At 43.9% G+C, this 27988-nt stretch overlaps 1 protein-coding gene across 1 annotated transcript in view; it reads right to left on the reverse strand.

Annotated features, from left to right (window-relative positions):
- The window catches only part of LOC126416840 (serine/threonine-protein phosphatase 6 regulatory ankyrin repeat subunit A), a 448195-nt gene that overhangs the window by 175306 nt on the left and 244901 nt on the right, over positions 1 to 27988 (reverse strand). Inside the window, exon 13 of the mRNA XM_050084723.1 lies at positions 22908 to 23105. Within this exon, the coding sequence (XP_049940680.1) occupies positions 22908 to 23105 (198 nt within the window). The remainder of the gene's footprint in view (positions 1 to 22907; positions 23106 to 27988) is intronic.

Consider the following 27988-nt stretch of genomic DNA (forward strand, 5'->3'; position numbering starts at 1 on the left):
CATAAAAAAATGGAAAAGTGTTTGTTGGTTTAATTAATTTGCCGCCAGAGAAATCTTGCTCTACCGGTTTAAATACTCCTCATAGGAAAAAATGACATTAGGGAAAAATATTTGTTTTGATGTCCCCTACAACCTCCCAGAGTTTGTCAGTTTAAATACTTTTCACCCTGTAGATCGAGCAGAAGTAGTGCGGGAATGCTGCAGTGATGGGTTCTGCCTGCTCATTTGCGTCCACTATTTGGGCGATGTGGTATCTAAAGACACTGAGCTGTTTTTCTAATGATTCTTGCTTCAGAAATAAATTGGTGTCAGTTTTCGTGAGGTGTCTCTCTTCTAAGGGATGTGATTTTTTTCGAATTTGTAATATTCTGTACGTCCTTGCAAGCCAGTAAAAAGGACTGCCTTGCTGCGTATTTAAAACTATATAGTTTCTGCCCCCACCCTCTCCACCCCATCTAATTTGTTAGACATACACTACAAGCCAAACTATAAAATACTGATAAACATACTTTTAACTTATATGTTTCTCTCATATTACGTAAAAGCTTCCACCTAATGTGGCCTGTCACAGTATGTAAATGACGCTGACAGACCCACATTATCGTCGACTTTACTTAATACCATTTGTAGGCAATCTTTGCAACAAAGTGAATGGAAACATTTCCACTGATTATCTAATTTAGATTCCAACTCTGATTACACAAACTTTCCTTCCTTGCGGCTCTCCTCCACCACAGCGTCATCTCCTCTGAGAAATGGCCTGGGAAAATCGCTTTGTAATTCGAGAGAACCGCCTAACGAGCACTTCGCCAATGAGATATCGAACTCCGAGAAGACACATCTTCAGCCATTACCCCGCAAGAGATTCTATGTTTTAATGTGGCCCATCAGCCGAAATGTATTAATGGCACGTAAATCCAGTTCTGTAAGCTCCTTCAACTTCAAACGAAATGACAGTGCGAAGATAGTGAATTGAAGTTTAGAGTAATAACACACTGTCGGCTGCTGAAACGAATGCGCGCTTTAGGAAAGCCGCGGCGAGTGCGGTGTGCACTGTGACAAATATCTGGATCGGAATAACAAAGTGACTGGCAGCTAATTATTTACATGACAGATACCATGGCGAGATCTAATCACAAGGTCAGCTTTGTTACGCCTTCTGTTCTGTTCAACGTTGTCATCCTATAATGGATCTGCTACCGCAGCTGACAGTTAGCACGGTCATTTGTAGTCGACGCTTGTGGCCCGTAACGAAACAACTGTGATTAGATTTTGTTGTTTGCATGTGTTTATTTTACGCGACGGAGTGCCCTAAACTACTTGTGAAAGCGCAGAGAGATGAAAAGACTTACCACTCTTTCAAGTAAACCTAATATTGCTCGTTAACAGACTTCGTGTGAGTATGTTTAGAACGTAAACGCATAGATGCAGGTGTCGGAGCTATACTGTGTATGCAGAGATACTTGACCGATAAAGTCGTTCCCCTCCCATGTCTAGAGTAGAGCGTGACACGCCATTCTAGAAACAGTATCATGAATGCAATTACGAGGGTTGACCAGAAAGTAATGCACCCCATTTTTTTTCTCAGCCGAAAACAATTCTACGAATGTAAAACGTTACGTATGCATTACTTAAAAGCTCCTGAGTGAGCGTGCCAAGTTTCCGCCACTTCCGACAAATAACGTAGCAGCAGGACACTTTCAAAATGAGGTCTGTAGGTGATGTATGTTACAAGCAGCCTGCCGTCATTGAATTTCTCACTGCAGAAAAAGAAATTGTGGGGAGTATTCACAAACGCTTGCGCAAAGTCTACAAAGGGTGGTCCATTGATCGTGACCGGGCTAAATATCTCACGAAGTAAGCGTCAAACGAAAAAACTACGAAGAACGAAACTTGTCTAGTTTGAAGGGGGAAACTAGATGGCGCTATGGCTGGCCCGCTAGATGGCGCTGCCACAGGTCAAATGGATATCAACTGCGTTTTTTAAAAATAGGAACGCCCATTTTTATTACATATTCGTGTAGTACGTAAAGAAATATGAATGTTTTAGTTGGACCACGTTTTTCGCTTTGTGATAGATGGCGCTGTAATAGTCACAAACACATGGCTCACAGTTTAAGACGAACAGTTGATAACAGGTAGGTTTTTTAAATTAAAATACAGAACGTAGGTACGTTTGACCATTTTATTTCGGTTGTTCCAATGTGATACATGTACCTTTGTGAATTTATCATTTCTGAGAACGCATGCTGTTACAGCGTGATTACCTGTAAATACAACATTAATGCAATAAATGCTCAAAATGATGTCCGTCAACCTCAATGCATTTGACAACGCGTGTAACGACATTCCTCTGAACAGCGTGTAGTTCGCCTTCCGTAATGTTCGCACATGCATTGACAATGCGCTGACACATGTTGTCCGGTGCTGTCGGTGATTCACGATAGCAAATTTCCTATAACTTTCCCCACAGAAATAAATCCGGGGACGTCAGATCCGGTGAACGTGCGGGCCATGGTATGGTGCTTCGACGACCAATCCACCTGTCATTATTCATTATCGCTTCAACCGCACGCGAGCTATGTGCCGGACATCCATCACGTTGGAAGTACATCGCCATTCTGTCATGCAGTGAACATTACGTAGGAAATCAGCTTACAGTGCACCATTTAGATTGCCATCGATAAAATAGGGGCTAATTATCCTTCCTCCCATTATGCCGCACCATACATTAGCCGCTAAGGTCGTTGGTGTTCCATTTGTCGCAGCCATCGTGGATTTTCCGTTGCCCAGTAGTGCATATTATGCCGGATTACGTTACCTCTGTTGGTGGATGACGCTTCATCGCTAAATAGAACGCGTGCAAAAAATCTGTCATCGTCCCGTAATTTCTGTTGTGCCCAGTGGCAGAACTGTACACGACGTTCAAAGTCGTCGCCATGCAATTCCTGGTGCATATAAATATGGTACGGGTGCAATCGATGTTTATGTAGCATTCTCAACACCGACGTTTTTGAGATTCCCGACTCTCGCGCAATTTGTCTGCTACTGATGTGCGGATTAGTCGCGACAGCAGCTAAAACACCTACTTGGGCATCGTCATTTGTTGCAGGTTGTGGTTGACGTTTCACATGTGGCTGAACACTTCCTGTTTCCTTAAATAACGTAACTATCCGGCGAACGGTCCAGACACTTGGATGATGTCGTCCAGGATACCGAGCAGCATACACAGCACACGCTGGTTGGGCATTTTGATCACAATAGCCATTAATCAACACGGTATCGACCTTTTCCGCAATTGGGAAAAGGTCCATTTAATACGGGTAATGTATCACGAAGCAAATACCGTCCGCACTGGTGGAATGTTACGTGATACCACGTACGTATACGTTTGTGACTATTACAGCGTCATCTATCACAAAGCGAATTCTTTACGTACTACACGAATATGTGATAAAAAATGGTTCCTATTTAAAAAAAAAAACGCAGTTGATGTCCGTTTGACCTATGGCAGCGCCATCTAGCGGGCCAACCATAGCGCCAACTGGTTTCCCCCTTCAAGTTAGATGAGTTTCGTTCTTTGTAGTTTTTTCGTTTGATGCTTATTTCGTGAGATATTTGACCCGGTCACTATCAATGGACCACCCTGTAGAGCATCTGCTTTCGACAGAAGTACAGGTAGTCACTGGGCACGTTGGGTGAGGTCATCAGAAGGCGGTTCGGTGGAGCTCCACGATTTGCAGCGGTCGGGGAGACCATCCACGGCTGTCACACCTGACATGTTGCAGCAAGGTGATGTTGTCATTTGTGATGACAGACACATTACGACTCAGCAGTTGGAGCTGTATCTGTCAATCAGCAAAGGAAGTTCACACAGTGAAGCACTGGCTCCGCCACCAGGATAAGGATTGATACCGACAGGGCATACACGCCCTTGTTTCACGCTGGAGGAAGGCCATAGAACAGGATGGAGATTACGTGGAGAAATATGGTGCGTAGATAAAACACCGCTCTTTAGTGTGTGTAATTCTCATTATGTTCCACGAAGGATTGTTGAAGAAAAAAGAAAAAAATGTGGTGCGTTACTTTCTGGGCAACCCTCGTACATCCACAGTCAAAGTATGGCTAACTTAATGTCATTCTAGTGACATAATATATTAATTCCTTACGTATTTTTGGCTTACTGATACTATTAATAATGTCGATCACATTCTTATTTTGTATCGCCAGTTTATCAGCAGACACTACAAAAACAGTTTATAAACATTGGTACTGTGTGTGTGTGCAACTAGTGAAACGCGCTAGTAAAAGAACATCAATGGACAGCCAGCCTGGTGAATCATGTACCTTACCATTGGTGAGGTGCCCGAACGAGACAGCTGTACCGCAGGTGCAGCTACAATGGAGGGGTATCTGTTGAGAGAACACACAAACGTGTGGTTTCTGAAGAGTAGCTGTACCGCAGGTGCAGCTACAATGGAGGGGTATTTGTTGAGAGAACAGACAAACGTGTGGTTTCTGAAGAGGGGGCAGCAGCCTTTTCAGTAGTTGCGGGGGCAACAGTCTGGGTGATTGATTAATCTGGCCATGTAACATCAACCAAAACGCCCTTGCTGTCCTGGTACTGCGAACGGCTGAAAGCAAGGGGAAACTACAACCGTAATTTTTCCCAACTCATGCAGCTCCAATGTATGATTACATGATGATGGCATCATCTTGGGTAAAATATGCCTGGAGGTAAAACAGTCCTTCATTCTGATCTCCGGGCGAGGACTACTCAGGAGGATGTCGTCATCAGGAGGAAAAAAAAAAACTGACGTTCTATGGATCGGAGCGTGGAATGTCAGATCCCTTAATCTGGCAGATAGGTTAGAAAATTTAAAACATGAAATGGACAGATCATGAATAGTGGGAGTTAATTAAGTCCCTTGGCAGGAGGACCAGGGCTTCTGGTAAGATGAATACGGGATTATAAATACAAAAGCAAATAGGTGAATGCAGGAGTAGGTTTAATAGTGAATAAGAAAACAGGAATACGGGTAGGCTACTATGAACAGCGCAGTGAAAGCATTACCGTAGTCAAGACAGACACAAAGTCAACACCCACCACAGTACCAAAGTTTGTATGCCAACTAGCTCCGAAAACCAAGAGATTGAAGAAATGTATGATGAGCTAAAAGAAATTAGGGAGGCGAAAATTTAACTGTAATGGGGGACTGGAATTCGATAACAGAAAAAGGAAAAGAAGTAAAAATTGTAGGTCAATACGGAATGGGGGGAAGGAATGAAAGAGGAAGCCACTTGGCAGAATTTTGGACAGAGCATAGTTTAACCACCGCTAACACTTGGTTTAAGACTCATGAAAGAAGTTGGTGCATGTGGACGATTCCTCGAAACACTGGAAGGTTCCAAATTGACTATATAGTGTTAATACAGATTTCGGAACCAGATTTTAATTTTTGAGACAGTCCTAGGGGCAGATGTGGACTCTGACCATAATTTATTGCTTTTGGTTATGAATTTTAGAGTAAAACTAAAGAAATTGCAAAAAGGTCGGAAATGAAAGAGATGGGACCTGGATAGGCTGAAGGAACCAGAGGTTGCTCAGAGTTTGAGAGGCAGCATTAGGCAACGCTTGACTAGCACAGGGGAAAGGAATACAGTGGAATACAAATGGGTAGATTTGTGAGATGAAATAGTGAGGGAAACGAAAGATAAAACAGGTAAAAAGACAACGCCTAGTAGAAATCCTTGGATAACACAGGACACATTACGTTTAATTGATGAAAGGAGAAAACATAAAAGTGCAGCAAATGAAGCACGCTAAAGGGAATACAAAGGTCTAGAAAAATGAGACTGACAGGAAGTGCAAAATGGTTGAGCAGGTATGGCTAGGGGGCAAATGTAAAGATTTAGAAACATATTTCATTAGGAAAAAGATAGATATCGCCTACAGGAAAATTAAAGAGGCTTTTGGAGAAAAGAGAAAGAACTGTGTGAATATCAAGAGCTCGAATGGAAAACCAGTCCTAAGCAAAAGAGGGAAAACTGAAAGGTGGAAGGAGTATATAGAGGGTCTATACAAGGGAGATGAACTTGAAGGCAATATTTTAGAAACAGAAGAGGACATAGGTGGAGATGAGATAGGAGGTATGGTACCGCGAGAAGAATTTGACAGAGCACTGAAAGATCTAAGTCGAAACAAGGCCCCGATCGTTGCCGACATTCCGTCAAAATTAATGATAGCCTTGGGAGACAAAACTTTTTGATGACAAAACTTTTACAATTGGTGTGTAAGATGTATGAGATAGGCGAATAACCCTGAGACTTCAAGAAGAATGTAATAATTGCAATTCGAAAGAAGGCAGATGCTGACAGGTGCGAAAAATACCGAACCATCAGTTTAATAAGTCATGGTTGCAAAATACTATTATCAATTCTTCACAGAAGAATGGATAAAATCGCAGAAGCAAAACTGGGGGAGATCAGTTTGAATTCCAAACCAGTGTAGGAACACACGAGGCAATGCTGACCCTATTATGTATCTTAGAAAATAGGTTGAGGAAAGGGAAACCTACGTTTTGTAGACTTGCAGAAAGCTTTTGAAAATGATGGATGGTGTACTCTCTTTGTAATTCTGAAGGCAGCAGGCATAAAAAACAAGGAACGAAAGGCTATTTACAACTCGTATAGAAAGCAGACAGCAGTTGTGAAAGTTGCGGGGCGTGAAAGGGAAGCAGTGGTTGAGAAGGAAGTGAGACATGGTTGTAGCCTACTCTCGAAGTTCTTCAATATGTACATTGAGCAAGCAGTATAGGAAATAAAAGAAAAATTTGGGGTAGAAATTAAAATTCAGGGCGAAGAAACAAAAACTTTGAGATCTGCCGCTGACATTATAATTCTGTCAGAGACAGCAAAGTACTTGGAAGAGCCTCGAATGGAATGGAGAGGGCCTTGAAAGGAGTATATATTATGAATCAAGCTAGAGAGGGTTCTTGACTCACTTTGTAGGAAGTATCAGAAATTTGCTATATCTGGTAACTTCAATATAAATTTTGTATATAATGGTGCAAGAAAAAGGATGCTGGTAGATCTCATAAAATCGTATGCTCTGGTGCAGACTTTTTTTTTTTCTAAATAGGGTCCAGGGGAACATTAGCACAGCCATAGATAATATTCGTTCTAGATGGGCATTCTGCTAGTAAAAGGGTGAATGGCCTTTCAGACCATGATGCGCAAGTTTTAACTCTAAAAGGCTTTAGTACTCAAACAAATGTTACATTTAATTAAAAATTATGTAGGGAAGTTAATCCAACAGCAATAGAGAGCTTTTTAAACCTTGTCAAGGAACAAGAATGGCAGGATGTTTATAGTGACGATAACATAGATGATAAATATAATGCTTTCCTGAACACATTTCTTACGCTCTTTGAGAGTTGCTTTCCATTAAAACGTTCTAAACGGGGCACTAACAGTAATAGACAGTCCAGGTGGCTGACTTGTGGGATAAGCATACCATGTAGAACAAAGCGGGAAATATATCAAAATGTTAGAAGTAGTCACAATCAAGCTACAGTAGCCCATTACAAACAGTATTGTAAGGTGCTTAAAAATGTTATTAGGAAGGCAAAGAGTATGTGGTATGCAAATAGAATAGCTAATTCACAGGATAAAATTAAAACCATATGGTCAGTTGTGAAGGAAGTGTCTGGTAAGCAGCACAAGGCCGACGATATAAAGTGAGTTCGCAGTAAAAATATTTCTGTTACTGATAAATCAGATATATGTACAGTATTTAACAATCATTTTCTGAGCATTGCTAGTGAATTAAATAAAAATTCAATTTCTACAGGAAATCATATAACTTTCTTGGCAAATGCAACTCCGAGATTGATGTCTGAAATACTCCTCTGTGATACAGACAAGAGGGAGATTGAGTAATAATTATATCACTGAAGACTACGGACTCTCAAGGTTATGATGAAACGCCTAGCAGAATATTAAAGTATGATAGCTCTGTATTTAGCCATATTTGTAATTTTTCCTTTAGGAATGGCCAGTTTCCCGAACGACGAAAGTACTCAGTAGTAAAGCCGCTTTATAAAAAGGGAGAAAAGGATAATGTAGATAATTTTAGACCTATTTCTATGCCATCAGTGTTTGCTAAAGTTATTGAAAAGGCTGTGTATGTAAGGATAACTGATCATTTTATATCACACGATTTGCTGTCAAATAAACAGTTCGGCTTTAGAAGTCGTTTAACAACTGAAAATGCTATCTTCTTTTTTCTCTGCGAGGTACTGAATGGGTTAAACAAAAGGGTTTCGAAAGCAAAGCATATTTTTTGATTTAACTAAGGCATTTGATTGCGTTGATCACAAATTATTGCTCCAGAAGTTGGACCATTACGGAATACGGGGAGTAGCTCACAATTGGTTCACCTCTTACTTCAGCAACAGACAGCAAAAGGTCATTATTCACAATGTTGAGAATGGCTGTGACGTGGGGTCTGAGTGGGCTACTTTCAAGTAGGGTGTGCCCCAGGGATCAGTGTTGGGGACACTCCTGTTCCTTATTTATACAAATGATATGCCCTCTAGTATTACAGGTAACTGTAAAATATTTCTGTTTGCTGATGACACTATCTTGATGGTAAAGTATGTTGTGCGCAATATTGGCTCGGTTTCAAATAGTGCAGTTCATGACCTAAGTTCATGGCTTGTAGAAAATAAACTAATGCTAAATGACAGTAAGACTCAGTTTTTACAGTTTATAACACACAATTCAACAAAACTTGACGTTTTAATTTCACAGAATGGGCATATGATTAGTGAAACTTAAGAGTTAAAATGTCTAGGTGTTCAGATAGATAGTAAGCTGTCGTGGAAAGCCCACGTTCAGGATCTTGTTCAAAGACTTAATACTGCTATTTTTACTATTGGAACGGTATTGAAGTCTACTTTGCTTATTTTCATTAGCTTATGTCGTATGGTATTATATTTTGAGGTAACTCTTCCCATTATAAAAGGATATTTTTGGCTCAGGAAGGGGCGGTTCGAGCAGTAAATGGTGTAAGTTCACGAACCTCTTGTCGACCTCTGTTCAGGAGTCTGGGTATTTTGACACTGGCCTCTCAATATGTATATTCCTTACTGTGATTTCTTGTTAACGATATTAGCTTATTCCCAAGAATAAGCATTTTACTCAATTGATACTCGGCACAATTCAAACCTGCATTTCGATCATACTTCCTCAACTCTTGTGCAAAAAGGTGTGCAGTAGTAACGTCAACAAAAGTAAAACAAGAGTAGTTGTATGTAGTGTAATTAAATCAGGTGATGTAGAGGGAATAGATGAGTTTTGTTATTTGGGCAGCAAAATAACTGATGATGATTGAAGTAGAAAGGGTATAAAATATGGACTGACTATGACAAGAAAAGAGTTGCATCCATTTTCAATAAGCTACCACTCGAATTCAAAAATCTTGGCAGTAATCCACTTGCTTTCAAATCGAAACTGAAGAGTTTCCTCATGGGTCACTCCTTCTATTCTGTCGAGGAGTTCCTTGAAAAATTAAGCTGATTCTTGTCGTATTGTTGACTGCGTTTACTTAAATTTCTGGACTGACTTTTTTCGGGTTCATCAACATTAATTTTTATCTGTTATTGCTTTTATGTTGTAATTTCATGTACTGACACGTTCCATGACCTTGGAGATTTGCTCCTCATTTTGGTCCTACGGAACTTGATGTATAAATAAATAAATAAATAAATAACATCAACAAAAGCAAAACACGAGTAATAGTATGTAGTGTAATTAAATCAGGTGATGTAGAGGGAACAGATGAGTTTTGTTATTTGGGCAGCAAAAAACTGATGATCATTGAAGTAGAAACGGTATAAAATATAAATTGAAGTGCTAGGAAGTCTTTTCTGAAAATACTCTTATGGAGACTAGCCATGTATGTAAGTAAAACATGGACTATAAACAGTTTAGACAAAAAGAGAATAGGATCTTTTAAAATATGGCTCTACAGAAGAATGCTGAAGATTAGATCGTGAGCGGAAAAAAAATAATATAAAAAAAGGTTAAAATGGCTCTGAGCACTATGGGACTTAACATCTGAGGTCATCAGTCCCCTAGAACTTAGAACAACTTATACCTAACTAACCTAAGGCATGCCCGAGGCAAGATTCGAACCTGCGACCGCAGCGGTCGCGCGGTACCAGACTGAAGCGCCTAGAACCGCTCGGCCATTCCGGCCGGCTGGGGGGTAAAAATTGTAGACGGAGACCAAGAGATGAATACAGTAAGTGTTGTGTTTATCAATCCTGCATACTCGGTTCGCTAGACAAACAATCAGACAACTCGTATAAATGAGTTTTATTACAATAAGGCAATTACAGTACTTAACTTTGGTATGTGTCGCAAGCAAAGGGCGACATACATTATAATCTGCCTTCTTCAGAATAGAGAAACACAAGTCTGTGTTACATAGAGATTCCTAACGCAGTGGCTAACGTCGACGCTGCTATCGAAGTGGGCCGCGACCAGTCGGGCGCGGCGTTTACGTCCTCTTCGAGTAGGGCCGCTGCTGTCGCGTTGTCGTCCTGGAAGGGAGGTCGGTCAGTGTGCGATTGGCTGACCTGTTGTCACAGCCTTCTCTTCCCTGTCGTTCCCGACTGGGGTGCCGGCGCGACGTTACGCAGTAACAGTAAGGAGGATCAGGAGGATATAGGTTGTAGTAGTTAGAGGTTTGCACAGGGTAGAGTAGCATGGAGATCTGCATCAAACCAGTGTTCGGACTGAAGACCCCAATAACATCAACAAGGACAGACAGAGACAGACACAGACACACACACAAACACACACACACACACACACACACACACACACACACACACACACACGCACACACACACACACACACACCATACTAATGATTAATCACTCTCACTTGTTACATACACTATGTCCATTAAAATTGCTACACCCAGAAGAAATGCAGAAGATAAACGGGTATTCATTGGACAAATATACTAGAACTGACATGTGATTACATTTTCACACAATTTGGGTGCATAGATCCTGAGAAATAAGTACCCAGAACAACCACCTCTGGCCGTAATAACGGCCTTGATACGCCTGGGCATTGAGTCAAACAGAGCTTGGATGGCGTGTACAGGTACAGCTGCCCATGCAGTTTCAACAGGATACCACAGTTCATCAAGAGTAGTGACTGGCGTATTGTGACGAGCCAGTTGCCATTCACCAGACGTTTTCAGTTGGTGAGACATCTGGAGAATGTGCTGGCCAGGGCAGCAGTCGAACATTTTCTGCATTCAGAAAGGTCGTGCATTATCCTGCTGAAATGTAGGGTTTCGCAGGGATCGAATGAAGGGTAGAGGCACGGGTCGTAACACATCTGAAATGTAACGTCCACTGTTCAAAGTGCCGTCAATGCGAACAAGAGGTGACGTTTTGCCATTAGTGCACCCAGGTTCGTCGTTGAGTACACCATCGCAGGCGCTCCTGTCTCTGATGCAGCGTCAAGGGTAACCGCAGCCACGGTCTCCGAGCTGATAGTCCCTGCTGCTGCAAACGTCGTCGAACTGTGCGTGCAGATGGTTGTTGTCCTGCAAACGTCCCCATCTGTTAACTCAGGGATCGAGACGTGGCTGCACGATCCGTTACAGCCATGCGGATAAGATCCCTGTCATCTCGACTGCTAGTGATGCGAGGCCGTTGGGATCCCGCACGGCATTCCGTATTACCCTCCTGAACCCACCGATTCCATATTCTGCTAACAGTCATTGGATCTCGAGCAACGCGAGCAGCAGTGTCGCGATACGATAAACCGCAATCGCGATAGGCTACAATCCGACGTTTATCAAAGTCGGAAACGTGACGGTACGCATTTCTCCTCCTTACACGAGGCATCACAACAACGTTTCACCAGGCAACGCCGGTCAACTGCTGTCTGTGTATGAGAAATCGGTTGGAAACTTTCCTCATGTCAGCACGTTGTAGGCGTCGCCACCGGCGCCAACCTTGTGTGAATGCTGTGAAAAGCTAATCATTAGCATATCGGAGCATCTGTTTCCTCTCGGTTAAATTTCGCGTCTTTAGCACGTCGTGGTGAAGTAATTTTAATGGCCAGTAGTGTATTACGCACTTAGTTACCACACACGCGATATCCAAAGGCCAAAGTAAAGACGGCTGCTTGACGTCTGTAGGGAGACGGGAGCGGCAGTTTCAGGCGAGGCACGGGCCACTCGCTCCACCTCACGTCACTAGTCCTGCCGCAGGTCGAGCTGCCCACTTCACCTTCCTACTCACGTGTCGTTTCGGCCCTCTCTGGCTGGTTCCAGGCGCTCCTTTTGGGCCTGTATTAGAGGAACGCCGTGCTGTCCCCTGCAGTCAGTAGCTTTTTACTCCTGACGACGGCAGGGTCAGAGATCGAAGGCTCGAGTTTTTTTTTTCGAAGTGACAAGACATGAAAATAGAGAGGATTTTATTGAATCAAATCTGCTTTGACTACAATTTTGGAATCGGTCAATTCATACATTTGTGAGGGTATGAAATGGAACGATCGCACAGGCTCAGTTGCACGTAATGTAGGTACCAGACTTGGGTACTGCTGTGTCGTCCGAACAAGACACAGCCAGGGCAAAAGCACCACAGGAGCAAAGACGCGAGCTAGTGTCAGAGCGATAGAGACTCGCCTCTTAAGCGAGTTCCACCAGCGGCCATGGGCGGCGCTGAGGATGAAGATATCGGTTTCGCCTCGGCCAGTTGCCGGTCGAGTACAATCCGCCAATGACCGGACGACAAAGGACAGAAGCGCTACTCGGAAGATAGAAAAATAGCTTTCGCCCACTTGGTTATAGATCGCTGGCCGTTTTGACCGAGCGGTTCTAGGCGCTTCAGTCCGGAACCACGCTGCTGCTACGGTCGCAGGTTCGAATGCTGCCTCGGGCATGGATGTGTGTGATGTCCTTACGTTAGTTAGGTTTAAGTAGTTCTAAGTTCTAGGTGACTGATGACCTCAGATGTTAAGTCCCATAGTGCTCAGAATCATTTGAAGCATTTTTGAACACATCCCGAAATATTGCACCATTGCGTAGGACTCGTACTAGATACAACTGACAGGGGATACTGAATGTACGGAGATGGGTAACACGAATGGTCACAGAATTGCTGAAGAAACTGAACTAGCGAATGTTTGAAGACGGACGCCATTTATTCTTACAAAATCTACTTACGAGGTTTCAAGAATGAGGAAGTTAGGTATATAATACAACTCCTTACATATTGCTGCCATAGCTAATGTGAGGGCAATGAGAGGTGAATTACAGCGCACACAGGGACATTTAAAGAGTCTTTCTTCCCGCACTCCATACGTGATTGGAACGGGAAGAAGTTCGAATAACTGGTGCTATGGAAAGGACGCTCTGCCATGCGCTTCATTTACGTTTGCAGAGTGTACGTGTAGTTGTAGATTTATTAAATTAAAAATATTAAAATAATCATACTCACAGTAAAATATCTAGCGATGAGAAGCTATACAGCACACAGTCATACCACGAAATTAGTGCAGGCCCTGTTTTATACATGAATTTCCGCTGTATGTGTTGTTTCCTGTACACGTATTTTTCTACTCCAGGGAGGCATTGTGTGAGAAAGGAAAGCGTCTGTTGTCGAAGTCAATATATCATGGCCGACTTACATGTCTTGAAGGAAACAAAGATGTGGAGTATTTTTTTGTAGCGCAGTCAAAGGGCCCACTGAAACATAACCCAGCGCTGCCATGGCTCACCAAGGGCCTGGCCTGCTGGTGTGTGGGTAGGAGTGCAGAGGGAGTGTCGTAGTGTCTGCCACACAGAAGAAAGAGTACGGCGGGGGTGTGGCAGAGTATCGTGCGGGCATTGACGCGAATAATATGTGCCATTCTAGAAGCATTTTGGTGAATGTAATTACGTTACACTGTAATTGTGCCTTGTGTGTCTGTGTGTGTGTGTGTGTGTGTGCGTGTGTGTGTGTGTGTATGTTTGTAACTTATGGGCCCTCAACGGCGAGATTATCAACGCCCTTACAGTTATAAAAAATGACCACACAGTTACCGTATCTCATATGCGCTAAAAAAAAATTAGAAAGAGGGAAAGTAGCTGGTTACACATGAAATTAAAACACATAGGTCCGCAGCTCGTGGTCGTGCGGTAGCGTTCTCGCTTCCCACGCCCGGGTTCCCGGGTTCGATTCCCAGCTGGGTCAGGGATTTTCTCTGCCTCGTGATGACTGGGTGTTGTGTGATGTCCTTAGGTTAGTTAGGTTTAAGTAGTTCTACGTTCTAGGGGACTGATGACCATAGCTGTTAAGTCCCATAGTGCTCAGAGCCATTTGAACCAAAACACAGAGGAAACAAAACACAGAAGAACTAGAATAAAGCTCATGGAAATGTGACTGGCTGGCCACTTACAAAAAACTTGCATGAGCCAGTTACCCTGTTACCACAACAACAAAATCTCCTTAAAATCTTGGTAAAATATGTTGGAGAATTCACAAAACTTAAAAACTCGAATGACGTTTGTTTGAATGCTACTTAAAATACAGGCTTGTTGGAGAATAAAACACAAGCCAATAAAACGTGGCCCACAGTTATCTATACCTCACAAGCATAACACATTGGAGGGTCCTTTCGCCGGAGCAAGAACCCGTGCGTCATAGAGCTGTGGTCTTTGCGAAGGCGAGTAAGCAGGACCTCGTCCCTTCTACGTGGTGCGTTGGGCTCTACTGTCACTACCAGCCACTAGTCTTCCCATCGACGAATTACTTTGTACCTCAACAGCGAGGCGACAGCATGCAGGGGGATGGCACACTGAAAGAACTGAGGATCACGACACGCCTCCTTGGCCGCTAGATCCGCCCTTTCGTTCCCCGCTATACCCATGTACCCTGATACCCAGCAGAAAGAGACATCCTTCCCCAGCGGTTGTAGGTGGAGGAAGGCGGCCTGGATATTCTTGATGACCTTATCTGCTGGGTACAAACGATGGAGAGAGTGAAGGGCTCCCAGAGAATCAGAACAGACAAGGGATTTAACACCGGGAGAACGTCTCATCCGCTCCAGTGCCCACAAGATCGCATATAATTCTGAGTGGAAGACAATAAATTCTTCAACCTTGTTGACGTTCGAGTGATGTAAATACATCATCTGACAAAAAATGAGGCATCCAGAAGGGGAAGGAGAAACGAAATGAGACTTGACGTGTTGAGAGTGTGTGTGATGTCACTGCAGTGACTACAAACTCGAGTCAAATTTATACAGAACTTCGCAGTATGAGACCACTTATCAGTACGACGGTGCGCCCCCTCTGGCGTGGATGCAAGCACTGATTCGGTTGGGAAGGCTGTTATTGAGCCCTTGTATCCTCTCCTGAGACCACAAATATTGTCACTGTCATGAGATATCCTAGACACTGGCAGTGGGACAGAATTGACGTCGGACCTGGTTCCACACATGTTCTATCGGGAACAGGTGTGGGAATCTAGCTAGCCGTGAGAATAACTCGACATCGCACACACATTTCATGGAGAGACGTCGCGTGTGTAGACGAGCATTGTCCTGTTGAAAATTGGCACCACAAGACTGCCGAATGAGGACACAGGATGTCTGTGACGTATCTTCGTGGCGACAGAGTTCCCTCAGTCGCTGCCAGTCATGATTTCGAATCATGCCTGATGACTCCACGCCGGCCGGGATAGCTGAGCGGTTCTAGGCGCTTCAGTCTGGAACTGCGCTGCTGCTACGGTCGCAGGTTCGAATCCTGCCTCGGGCATGGATGTGTGTGATGACCTTAGGTTAGTTAGGCTTAAGTAGTTCTATGTTCTAGGGGACTGATGACATCAGATGTTAAGTCCCATAGTACTCAGAGCCATTTGATCCATTTTTTGGTAGCTCCCCATATCCTGACGCCTCCAGCAACACAACAGTGCCTCTTCAAAACAATGCAAGCATCGGACCTCTCTTCCATGTCACCGCCATATACACCATATGATCATCTGGGGTTCTAAAGAATCAGGATTCGTTCCTGAACACAATATGACGCCATTCATTAGCAATGCATGCTTCCAGATCACGACACCATTCGAGATGCAACCATTTGTGTTGTGGTATTAACGGCAGCCTACGGATGGGACGGTAATTCCCCTAGTCCAGTTGCTGCCAGTCTCCAACCAATGCTGCAGGAAGAGACAGAATGTTGCAGGGAGTCTATTATTTGTTCTCGGATGCCAGGCGAAGGTGTGAATGGATTACGATGTGCTTGATGAACAGTGGGGCTGTACTCCCCTGCGATAGTCAGGTGCGAAGGACTGGAACCTTCAGGATGAATATCCTTGCCCTCACGATCCCATGCGCTTCAACATTGGGCCCTACTTTACTACTAACTCAATTCGCGACACATTTTGCAGACAGTAGTCACATATAACACTGAATGTACCTGCAAAACTGTATCATTGTACGAGACATAGTTCATGAGGTTCGAATGGTTCAAATGGCTCTGAGCACTATGGGACTTGACATCTGAGGTCATCAGTCCCCTAGAACTTAGAACTACTTAAACCTAACTAACCTAAGGACATCACACAAATCCATGCCCGAGGCAGGATTCGAACCTGCGACCGTAGCAGCATCGCGGTTCCAGACTGAAGCGCCTAGAACCGCTCGGCCACAGCGGACGGCCATAGTTCATGAGGTATGACGTCATAAATACTGAAACGCTTCAAAAACTGCCGCTTGATGCTTGATGTTGTAATTTATTACTTCTTTAGGACTAACTCTGTTCCCGAAACATGTTGCAGACAGATTTCACGTATGCTGCTGAATGTACTTGTAAAATTATATCATGGTACGATACAGTTCGGGAGATTAGACGTCACAAACAATTAGCTGTGTGAAAAAGAAACTGCAGGGCGAAATTCGCCAGAGAAACAGGTGAAATTTGTGTGCAGATATGTATAAAATATGTTAAGTATATGTGGGATGTGTGCACATGGGTTAAACCACGGATACAAACCTCGTTCTAAACCCCTGCATCGATTTAATCCAAACTTAGTACATATGTTACTTACTATCGCGAAATAAATAGAGTGGGGATAAGAGCCCCCAACCACCTATGGGTGATGGACAGAGAAGGTTGGGGGAGGAGGAATTGGACAGACAAGAAGGGGTAAGGAGAAGATGTATGCGTATAGGGGGAGGAGAAGGCGACCTGGGAGAGGGGGAGGAGAAGATAGAGGGGAGAAGTGGAGATGGAGAGAGATGGTGGAGGAGGAGATAGACAGACAAAGGGAAGAGGAGGAGACGCACAGAGACAAGGGCGAGAAGGAGGTGGAAAGAGAGAGGGGGGAGTAGGAGGAGGAGGAGATGAATAGAGGGATAGGGTAACATGAGATGGACAGAGACAGGGAGAAGATATGGAGAAAGAAGGGAGGAGAAGAGGGGGGAAGAGGGAATAGATGGAGCGAAGGCCAGGAGGAGATGGACAGAGAGTGGGAGGTGTATTTGAGAGGATAGAGAAGGAGAGGTGTAGAGAGACATAGTGGAAGATGGACAGAGATAGGGGGAGAAAAAATGGGTTGAGAAAGTGAGGAAGAGATGGACAGAGGGAGAGGGAAACAGGAGGACAGAGAGAAGGAGGGGATGGACTAATAGAAGATTGGAATAAATATATACCTGGACAACGCCGGGTATTGAGGTCATCCACTTGCATAGAGGTGCCACCTCCCAGTATCGTGTCGGACCTTCTTTTGCCCGGAATATTGCAGCAACTCGATGTGGCATGGACCCAGCAAGTCGTTGGAACTCCCCTGCAGAAATATTGAACCATGCTGCCTCTATAGCCGTCCATAATTGGGGAAGTGTCGCTGGTGCAGAATTTAGTGAACGAACTGATCTTTCGATTACGTACCACAGATGTCCAATAATATTCATGTCGCGCGATCTGGGTGGCCAAATCATTGGCTCGAATTGTCCAGAATATCCTTAAAATCAATCCAGGACAATTGTAGCCTGTTGACATCGCGCACTGCTATCCATAGAAATTCCATCGTTGTTCGGAAACATGGAGTTCATGAATAGCTGCAAATAGTCTCCAAGTAACCGAACTTAACCATTTCTAGTCAGTGATCGGTTCAGTTTAACCAGAGGACCAAGTCCACTACATGTAAACATAGCCCACGCCATCATGGAGCCACCACCAACTTGCACAGTGTCTTGTTGATAAGTTGGGTCCATGGCTTCGTCGAGGCTGTGCCACACTCGAACCCCATCACCATCTCTTACCAACTGATATCGGGACTCACCTGATCAGGCCACGGTTTCCCAGTCGTCTGTGGTCCAGCCGATGTCGTCACAAGCGCAGGAAAGCCACCGCAGGCGACGCCATGCTGTTAGCAAAGACACTAGCGCCGGTCGTCTGCCGTAATAGCCCATTAACGCCAAATTTCGCCGCACTGCCGTAACGGATACGCTCATCGTACGTCCCACCTTGACGTCTGCGATCATTTCACGTAGAGTTTCTTATCTGTTAGCACCGAAAAATTCACGTAAACGCCGCTGCTCTCGGTCGTTAAATGAAGACCATCGGCCACTGCGTTTTTCGTGCTGAGAGGTAATGCTTGAAATTTGGTATTCTCGGAGCACTCTTGACACTGCTGGATCACCGAATATTGAACTCCTTAACGATTTCCTAAATGGAATGTCCCATGCGTTGTGATATTCGCTATTTTTGGCTTCATTAAAACAGCAAATAGTTAATACTTTCAGCCAGAAGGCAAATACTTGTTTATAAAGAATGATTACTGTATAATAAGGCGTCGCATAGCGATGGTGGAATTTCCTAAATAATGTAATTAGTCGTCTTTAGGCGGCAACATAAACAGAAGAATACGGATAGATATGCGATCCTTCACTATTTTGTTCGCTGGAGAACAAATGAAGCCTTGAGCGCTAAAGACTTGTACTGTTTTTCTTAAGCAAGACGGACGCAGATTTGTGGCGGTCTGATCTAATTTTTACTAAATGTATAAAAACGAGTTATGTCTAAGTTTGAGTGAAGTGTAAAGAACTGTTATAACTTACCGTGACGACGCACGAGCGACTCAAAGAAGACAATGGCTATATAAAAGAGCGCTCAATGGACATGAAACGGACATAAAAATCTACCGTCATTGTAGTACTAAGCTTAAGGTACGACACATGTTTTAGTTATAATAAATATTTGTTCTGGAAATATTGAATCAGTTAGCAGTGCTCATTCCTATCATCTCCTCAGTATTATTTTCATTTTAATTATGCATTTTGCTAAGATTACAGACACCAAGATCAGCAGTCCAATGTGCGTGTTACATTGACAAAAGGAAAACTGTTTTATCGTCTTCTTGCATCAGCTTTAATATTGAATTTCCCTTTTGTGTGATGTTACAGTTGTTTTTGCGCTCTTAGGAACTTTCTGGTCCCTTAGGAAATTGTTTTGTCATAACTATAACTTCACGACCGGGTATGATCGTATCTACGGTCATGAAGTAATTAGAAAGACGATAATGCAATTTCTTAATCAATAGCACGCTAGCTGTGACTGCTTCAAGCCACGCGAAACTGCAAGTAAAGACTATTCACATTTCATAATGCAATATTTTATGACAATGGTCAATCCATGATTCTTACGCCAATTGTGATTGATAAAACAGTAAGCGAAATCTCAAATTCCAACTTCTCCATTGAATAACAACATCACTTTTATTTTGTTACATCACAGCGTTTATCTCCAACTACCATCCTTCGTTCAAAGTGTGTTAACTGCCGTCGTGCGACCTTAATCACGTCGGATACCTTTTCAAAAGAATCACCGGAGTACAAATGGGAGCTTCGGCAATTCGCGGCCCTTTTATACCTTGTGTAACCCATACGACCGCGATCTGTATATTTGTATATCACTATCCCATGACTTGTCACCTCAGTATGTAGCTTTGCAGATATTCTATCGAGGCTCATTACTCTTCATTAAACACTCATCATGAATGTAGTGTAATAAGTGGCGCCCAATGTCTAGAAACGTGCATTTTCATTCCACAAAAGCTACACTACGATGTGTGTAAGTAAGAGGGCAGAAAATGCAAAGGTCGTAATATTACGATAATGAAATGATATCGGGTGATCAAAAAGTCAGTGTAAATTTGAAAACTGAATAAATCACGGAATAATGTAGATAGAGAGTTACAAATTGACACACATGCTTGGAATGACATGGGGTTTTATTAGAACCAAAAAAATACAAAAGTTCAAAAAATTTCCGACCGATGGCGCTTCATCTGATCAGAATAGCAATAATTAGCATAACAAAGTAAGACAAAGCAAAGATGATGTTCTTTACAGGAAATGCTCAGTATGTCCACCATCATTCCTCAACAACAGCTGTAGTCGAGGAATAATGTTGTGAACAGCACTGTAAAACATGTCCGGAGTTATGGTGAGGCATTGGCGTCGGATGTTGTCTTCCAGCATCCACAGAGATGTCGGTATATCACGATACACTTGCGACTTCAGGTAACCCCAAAGCAAATAATCGCACGGACTGAGGTCTGGGGACCTGGGAGGCCAAGCATGACGAAAGTGGCTGCTGAGCATACGATCACCAAACGACGTGCGCAAGAGATCTTTCACGTGTCTAGCAATATGGGGTGGACTGCCATCCTGCATAAACATCGTACGTTCCAGCAGGCGTTTATCAGGCAGGCTGGGGATGATGCGTTTCTATAACATATCGGCGTACCTCTCACCCGTCACGGTAGCAGTTACAAATCAAGAACCACGCACTTCCTCGAAAAAAAAAAGGCCCGATAACTGTAGATGAGGTAAATCCAACCCATACCGTGACTTTCTCGTCGTGCAATGGAGTTTCCACGACATTTCTAGGACTTTCGGTAGCCCAAATTCTGCAGTTGTGGGCGTTGACAGACCCTCAGAGCGTGAAATGAGCTTAGTCGGTCCACAACGCGTTACTCAACCAATAGTCATCTTCCGCCATCTTTTGAAACGCCTACACCGCAAATGCCCTCTGCTTCACTAAATCGCCAGGTAACAGTTCATGATGCCGATGGATTTTTTACGGATAGCATCGGAGGGTACGCCTCAGTGGCAACCAAACAGTAGTGCATGGAATTCCGGTGCGACGTGCTACTGCACGAGCGCTGACTTCCCCGTCCATAGACGAACCCGCTACAGTCTCCATTTCTTTCTGAACTGTCTCAGCAGCATTACGCCTTGTGCTCGGTCGGCCACTACGGGGTCTATCGTCTAAACAACCCGTGACTTCGAAATTCGAAATCATTCTCGCCACAGTTGCATTTGTCAACGGACCTTCACCCGTTCGAATCCCCTTCCTATGGCGATAGGACCGTAACGCTGAACTAGCACATTCCCCATTCTGATAATACAGCTTCACTAAAAGCTCCTTTTCAGGTAACGTCAACATGCTGCGACTGCTGGCGCATCTGATTCTCTCTCTTTTTTTTTCTTTATTGTTCTTTTAATCACCTTATACAAAGGCGGGCTGTCAGCAGCATATTACGCTGCTCTTCAGCCGCGAGCGGGACAATATATGACATATAGGTGGTACAGATAATACAATAAAAACGGCGGGCAAAAACTGTAGACACGAAAAACAATAAACATGAAGCCTTTCACGCTGGACGAGAAAAAACACTAACACCTGTTGACACGGCGCACAAAACACGGACGACTGCGACGGCACAGGTGAACAGTGGTGGCGTGACGGCGAAAGAACACTAAACACAAAACAAAGGCACACACACGAGACACTGATGGCGATGATCTCCGGCGCGCGAATGTCCACTGAGCGTGTACGAGTCTGGGGACCTGCCAAGAGAGGAGGCGGGGGGGGGGGGGGGGGAAGAGGGAGAGGGGAGAGCAGATATGCCACGGGCAGGGGAGATGGGAGATAGGGGGAAGGGAGGAAGGTGGAGGGGAAGCCTGGGGGAAGAGGGGTGGAGGAAGGGAGATGGGGGAAAAGGAGAGAGAAGGGAGGGAGGGTGCCTAAAGGAAAAGACATAGGAAGTGGGGGGGATAAAGTTGATAGGATGGCTAGATGGAGGGGAGGAGGGTATCATCAGGGAGGGGGAGCTGGCGGAAGCCACCTTGGGAGAGGGTAAGGAGGGTGGAGAGATGGAGACCGGGTGGGACGTGGGAATACAGGGGGGGCAGCGGGCGGGGGTGGGAGAGAATGGGTGAAACAAGCAGGTGAGGAGGATCGAGTTTATGGGAGGTGTAGAGGATCCGTATCCTTTCAAGGAAAAGGAGGAGGTGGGGGAAGGGAATGAGGTCCGCGTGGGGGAGGGGAGACATATGCGATAGGTGAGGCGGAGAGGATGGCGTTCAAGGATCTGAAGGGATTTATAAAAGGTAGGGGGGCGGAGATCCAGGCTGGATGGGCGTAACGAATGATAGGGCGGACTGATTCTCTCTCTCATTACAGCTCCTTTTATACTCGACTGTCAGGCGCAGTCACTGACGTTTTGCTGTTCAGCGCCATCTGTCGGACATTTTGTAAACTTAGTTTTTTTTTGTTCTAATAAAACCCCATGTCATTCCGAGCATGTGTGTTAATTTTTACCTCTTTATCTGCATTATCCCGTGGTTTATTAAGTTCCAAATTTATACTGAGTTTTTTTGATCACCCGGTATAGTCACTAAATTATAGCTACCATGTGTGCAGTTTTCATTGCAGGTCGTTAATTATCACATTTTGCCTGTTTCCTTACTGCGACGTGCTCCTAGCTGACGAGTATTTCCCCCCCGCGCAGCCGGGCAGCAGGCGCTCTCCTACCTTGTCGGGCGCGTTGATCTCTGCGCCCTGGCCCAGCAGCACCTCGCACATCTGGAAGTGGCCGTGCATGGCGGCGATGTGGAGCCCCGTCTTGCCGTGCTTGTCGCCGCTCTGCAGCAGGTCAGCGGCGCGGCTCACCAACAGGCCCACCACCGTGATGTGGCCGCCGAAGCACGCCAGGTGCAGCGGGTTGTAGCCCTGCAAGGCGCACCACTTGCCGTCACAACACTGCTCGCAGCCGACTGGCGTGAACAGAATGTCAAATAATAATAAAAATGTGCAACTACAGTGTAATAAAACTAATTATGGTGAGATAAATGTACTAACCTATTGTGGATCATATTCCCATGTTGAAGACTCAAAACCAAGAAATCCATTACCATATACTTAAAGGAAAATATATAGACGTCAACATATATGTAAGCACTTAATGTAATAACGATGATGACTATCGACTTCTTAGAAATATAAGCAGAGATAAACAATTATTTGTACTTTCTTTTTGAAATATATGTTTCAAAGATGATTTTGCACAGATAGAACGAAGAAATTCTGGTCGTATGTAAAGTACACAAGCGGCAAGACGCAGTCAATACCTTCGCTGCGCAGTGCCGATGGTACTCTTACCGACGACTGTGCCGCTAAAGCGGAGTTATTGAACGCAGTTTTCCGAAATTCCTTCACCAGGGAAGACGAATGGAATATTCCAGAATTTGAAACACGAACAGCTGCTAGCATGAGTTTCTTAGAAGTAGATACCTTACGGGTTGCGAAGCAACTCAAATCGCTTGATACGGGCAAGTTTTCAGGTCCAGATTGTGTACCGATTAGGTTCCTTTCAGATTACGCTGATACAATAGCTCCCTACTTAGCAATCATATACAACCGCTCGCTCACCGATAGATCTGTACCTACAGATTGGAAAATTGCGCAGATCGCACCAGTGTTTAAGAAGGGTAGTAGGAGTAATCCATCGAACTACAGACCTATATCACTGACGTCGGTTTGCAGTAGGGGTTTGGAGCATATACTGTATTCAAACATTATGAATCACCTCGAAGGCAAAGGTCTATTGATACGTAATCAGCATGGTTTCAGAAAACATCGTTCTTGTGCAACGCAGCTAGCTCTTTATTCACACGAAGTAATGGCCGCTATCGACAGGGGATCTCACATTGATTCCGTATTTCTGGATTTCCGGAAAACTTTTGACACCGTTCTTCACAAGCGACTTCTAATCAAGCTGCGGGCCTGGATTCGTGATTTCCTGTCAGGAAGGTCGCAGTTCGTAGTAATAGACGGCAAATCATCCAGTAAAACTGAAGTGATATCAGGTGTTCCCCAGGGAAGCGTCCTGGGACCTCTACTGTTCCTGATCTATATAAATGACCTGGGTGACAATCTGAGCAGTTCTCTTAGGTTGATCGCAGATGATGCTGTAATTTACCGTCTAGTAAGGTCATCCGAAAACCAGTATCAGTTGCAAAGCGATTTAGAAAAGATTGCTGTATGGTGTGGCAGGTGGCAGTTGACGCTAAATAACGAAAAGTGTGAGGAGATCCACATGAGTTCCAAAAGAAATCCGTTGGAATTCGATTACTCGATAAATAGTACAATTCTCAAGGCTGTCAATTCAACTAAGTACCTGTGTGTAAAAATTACGAACAACTTCAGTTGGAAAGACCACATAGACAATATTGTGGGGAAGGCGAGCCAAATGTTACGTTTCATTGGCAGGGCACTTAGAAGATGCAAGTCCACTAAAGAGACAGCTTACACTACACTCGTTCGTCCTCTGTTAGAATATTGCTGCGCGGTGTGGGATCCTTACCAGGTGGGATTGACGGAGGACATCAAAAGGGTGCAAAAAAGGGCAGCTCGTTTTGTATTATCACGTAGTAGGGAAGATAGTGTGGCAGATATGATACGCGAGTTGGGATGGAAGTCATTAAAGCAAAGACGTTTTTCGTCGCGGCGAGATGTATTTACGAAATTTCAGTCACCAACTTTTTCTTCCGAATGCGAAAATATTTTGTTGAGTCCAACCTACATAGGTAGGAATGATCATCAAAATAAAATAAGAGAAATCAGAGCTCGAACAGAAAGGTTTAGGTGTTCGTTTTTCCCGCGCGCTGTTCGGGAGTGGAATGGTAGGGAGATAGTATGATTGTCGTTCGATGAACCCTCTGCCAAGCACTTAAATGTGTTCTTAGAGGTACGAGGGCTGTCCAGAAAGTAAGTTACGATCGGTCGCGAAATGGAAACGACTATGAAAATCCGATGAAGCTTTGCAAAAATGTGTTGGGCAGTGTCTCTAGTATGACTCTAGGTAGAATTATGTCCCTCTTTTAATTCCTGAGCTCTTAGTGAGCGCGTAAAGATGTTATAGAAAATAGTGTCTCCCGCCAAGTACGAGGGCCTGGTGAGAATTTTCCCCTGAAGCTATGCAACCAACATTACATAACTGTCGTGTGGTTTCTTCTTCAAGACAATTCTCAGCCTCATTCTGCAGGGACAATGAAGATGTTCCTGTATCGTTTCAATTGGAAATGTTTGGTTACCCACAATACAGCCCGTAATTGCCTCCCACTGAGTTTCATCTCTGCTCAAACGACCCGCTGGCTATGAAAACATTTTGGCACAGACGACGAGCTTTAGGCCAGCGTAGAGAATTGGCGGAAAGCACTGGCGGCTGCCTTCTATGATGAGGATATTGGAAAGTTGGTACAACGCTACGACGAATGTCTGAGTCAGAACGGCGACTACGTAGAGAAGTAGCTGAAAGGTGTAGCTAACTGTTACAAATGAAACATTTCTGATTTTCGCTGTGATTTTCATTTCGCGATCAATCGTAACTTACTTTCTGGACAGCCCTCGTATATCTCTATCTGTGGGCATTTGGTAGTAAGAGTTTGAAATGCGAGGGTGAAGTACAACTTACGAGGAGCGTTTGAAAAGTTCGTGCAAAAACAGAAACTACTTACGTGTTTGGGGTAAACCTTTTTTATTTTGCGACATAGTCGCCCTTTAGAATTATACACTTCGTCCAACGCTGTTGTAATTCGTTGATCCCTTCCGAATAATAGTAACTGTCCAAGTCTGCAAAATAGCTATTAGTTGCTGCAATCACCTCCTCGTTAGGATAAAATCTTTGTCCCGCAAGCCATTTCTTCAAATTGCGGAACAAATAGTAGTCCGAGGGAGCCAAGTCTGGAGAATAGGGGGGATGTGAAACGAGTTAGAATCATATTTCCATTAATTTTGCTACCACAACTGCTGAGGTGTGTGCTGGTGCATTGTCGTGATAGAAAAGGGCTTTTAGGCAGGCCAATCGCCGGAGTTTTTCTTGCAGCTCGGTTTTCAAACGGTCCAATAACGATGAATAATATGCACCTCTAATAGTTATACCCTTTTCCAGATAGTCGATGAGGATTATCCCTTGTGAATCCCAAAAGACAGTCGACATAACCTTTCCGGCAGAAGGAATGGTCTTCGCCTTTTTTGGTGCAGACTCTCCCTTGGTAACCCATTGTTCATATTGTTGTTTGGTCTCAGGAGTATAGTAATGTATCCATGTTTCATCCACAGTGACAAACGACGCTAAAGTCCTGCGGATTCTTTCTACACAGCAGCAAACCATTCTTGCAACTTTTCACACGATTCCGTTTTTGGTCAAGCGTAAGCAATCGCGGAACCCATCTTGCAGATAGCTTTCTCATGTCCAAATGTTTAGGCAAAATATTATGTACTCGTTCACTCGAGATGCCCACAGCACTGTCAATCTCACGCACCTTAACTCTTCTGTCATCCATTACTATATCACGGATTTTACCAATGATTTCTGGAGTCGTAACCTCCACAGGGCGTCCAGAACGTTCAGCATCACTTGTGCTCAAATGGACACTCCGAAAATTTTGGAACCACTTATCAACTGTTTTAATGGAAGGTGCAGAGTCGCCATAATGTTTATCAAGCTTCTCTTTAGTCTCCTGAGGCGTTTTGCCTTTCATAAAGCAATATTTAATCACCACACGAAATTCTTCTTCGTCCATTTTTTGACAATCACTCGACTTCCTCGATTCACACGAAAGCCAAACACAAAGAAATAGACCAATACGGCTGAAACTTGGTGTAAGTTCTTTCCAAAGATGCTATTAACTAAACATGGTGGTTCCATCTTTCGGACTTTGCACGGACTTTTCAAACGCCCCTCGTTCGTGTGTTGTGCTAATACGGTGGTTGATGTTGATTTGTATTGTGAAGTGTAATGACTGAAAATGTATCTATTCAACAACAGTAAGTCCACCAGTGTACATACTATTATTTAAAAACAGAAAATGAAGTCGAATATCCTGTAGACCAGTGTACAAAGTTGCATTTGAGAATCGATTACGAACCTACAACTTACAACAAAGAAGAAGAATAAAAGATGGGTATTACGAAGACTGCTTATATTAGTTCTACCGTTGCTACCTCTCCCTGCTGTGTCTCACTAATACACCGTGCCAAGCGCTGCGAAAATGTGACCAGCCGCTCAAATTATTAACTTACTTCAAAATTAATAAATCGACTTTGGGTTGCAAGAGGATGATGACGGTCAGAAGACAAAGGAGAAATTTACAAGAAGATTTAAAGGTCATTTGAAAATGTTACTGATACTGGAGTAAGTCGCACAAATGTGACAAATTTTGTTCTTATGTGACAGGGAGACAGGCGAAATACCCTCGGACTACGAGGGTATCCAATTCCAAGGAAAGCGGATGCTAACAGATGTGAAAATTACCGAGCTATCGGTTTAATAAATCACAGTTGCAAAATACTAACACTAACTCTTTACAGAATAACGGAAAAACTGATAAACGCTAACCTCGGGGAAGATAAGTTTGGATTCCAGAGAAACGTAAGAAGCAACACTCCTTCTACGACTTATCTTAGAAGATAGGTTAAGAAAAGGAAAATCTACGTTCATGTCATTTGTGGACTTAGATAAAGATTATGACCATGTTGGCTCGAATACTCTCTCTGAAATTCTGAAGGTAGTAGGGGTAAAATACAGGGAGTGAAAGGCTTTTTACGTGCAG

The sequence above is a fragment of the Schistocerca serialis genome, chromosome 8 (genome assembly GCF_023864345.2).
Source record: "Schistocerca serialis cubense isolate TAMUIC-IGC-003099 chromosome 8, iqSchSeri2.2, whole genome shotgun sequence".
NCBI classification, from domain to species: Eukaryota; Metazoa; Arthropoda; class Insecta; order Orthoptera; family Acrididae; genus Schistocerca; species Schistocerca serialis.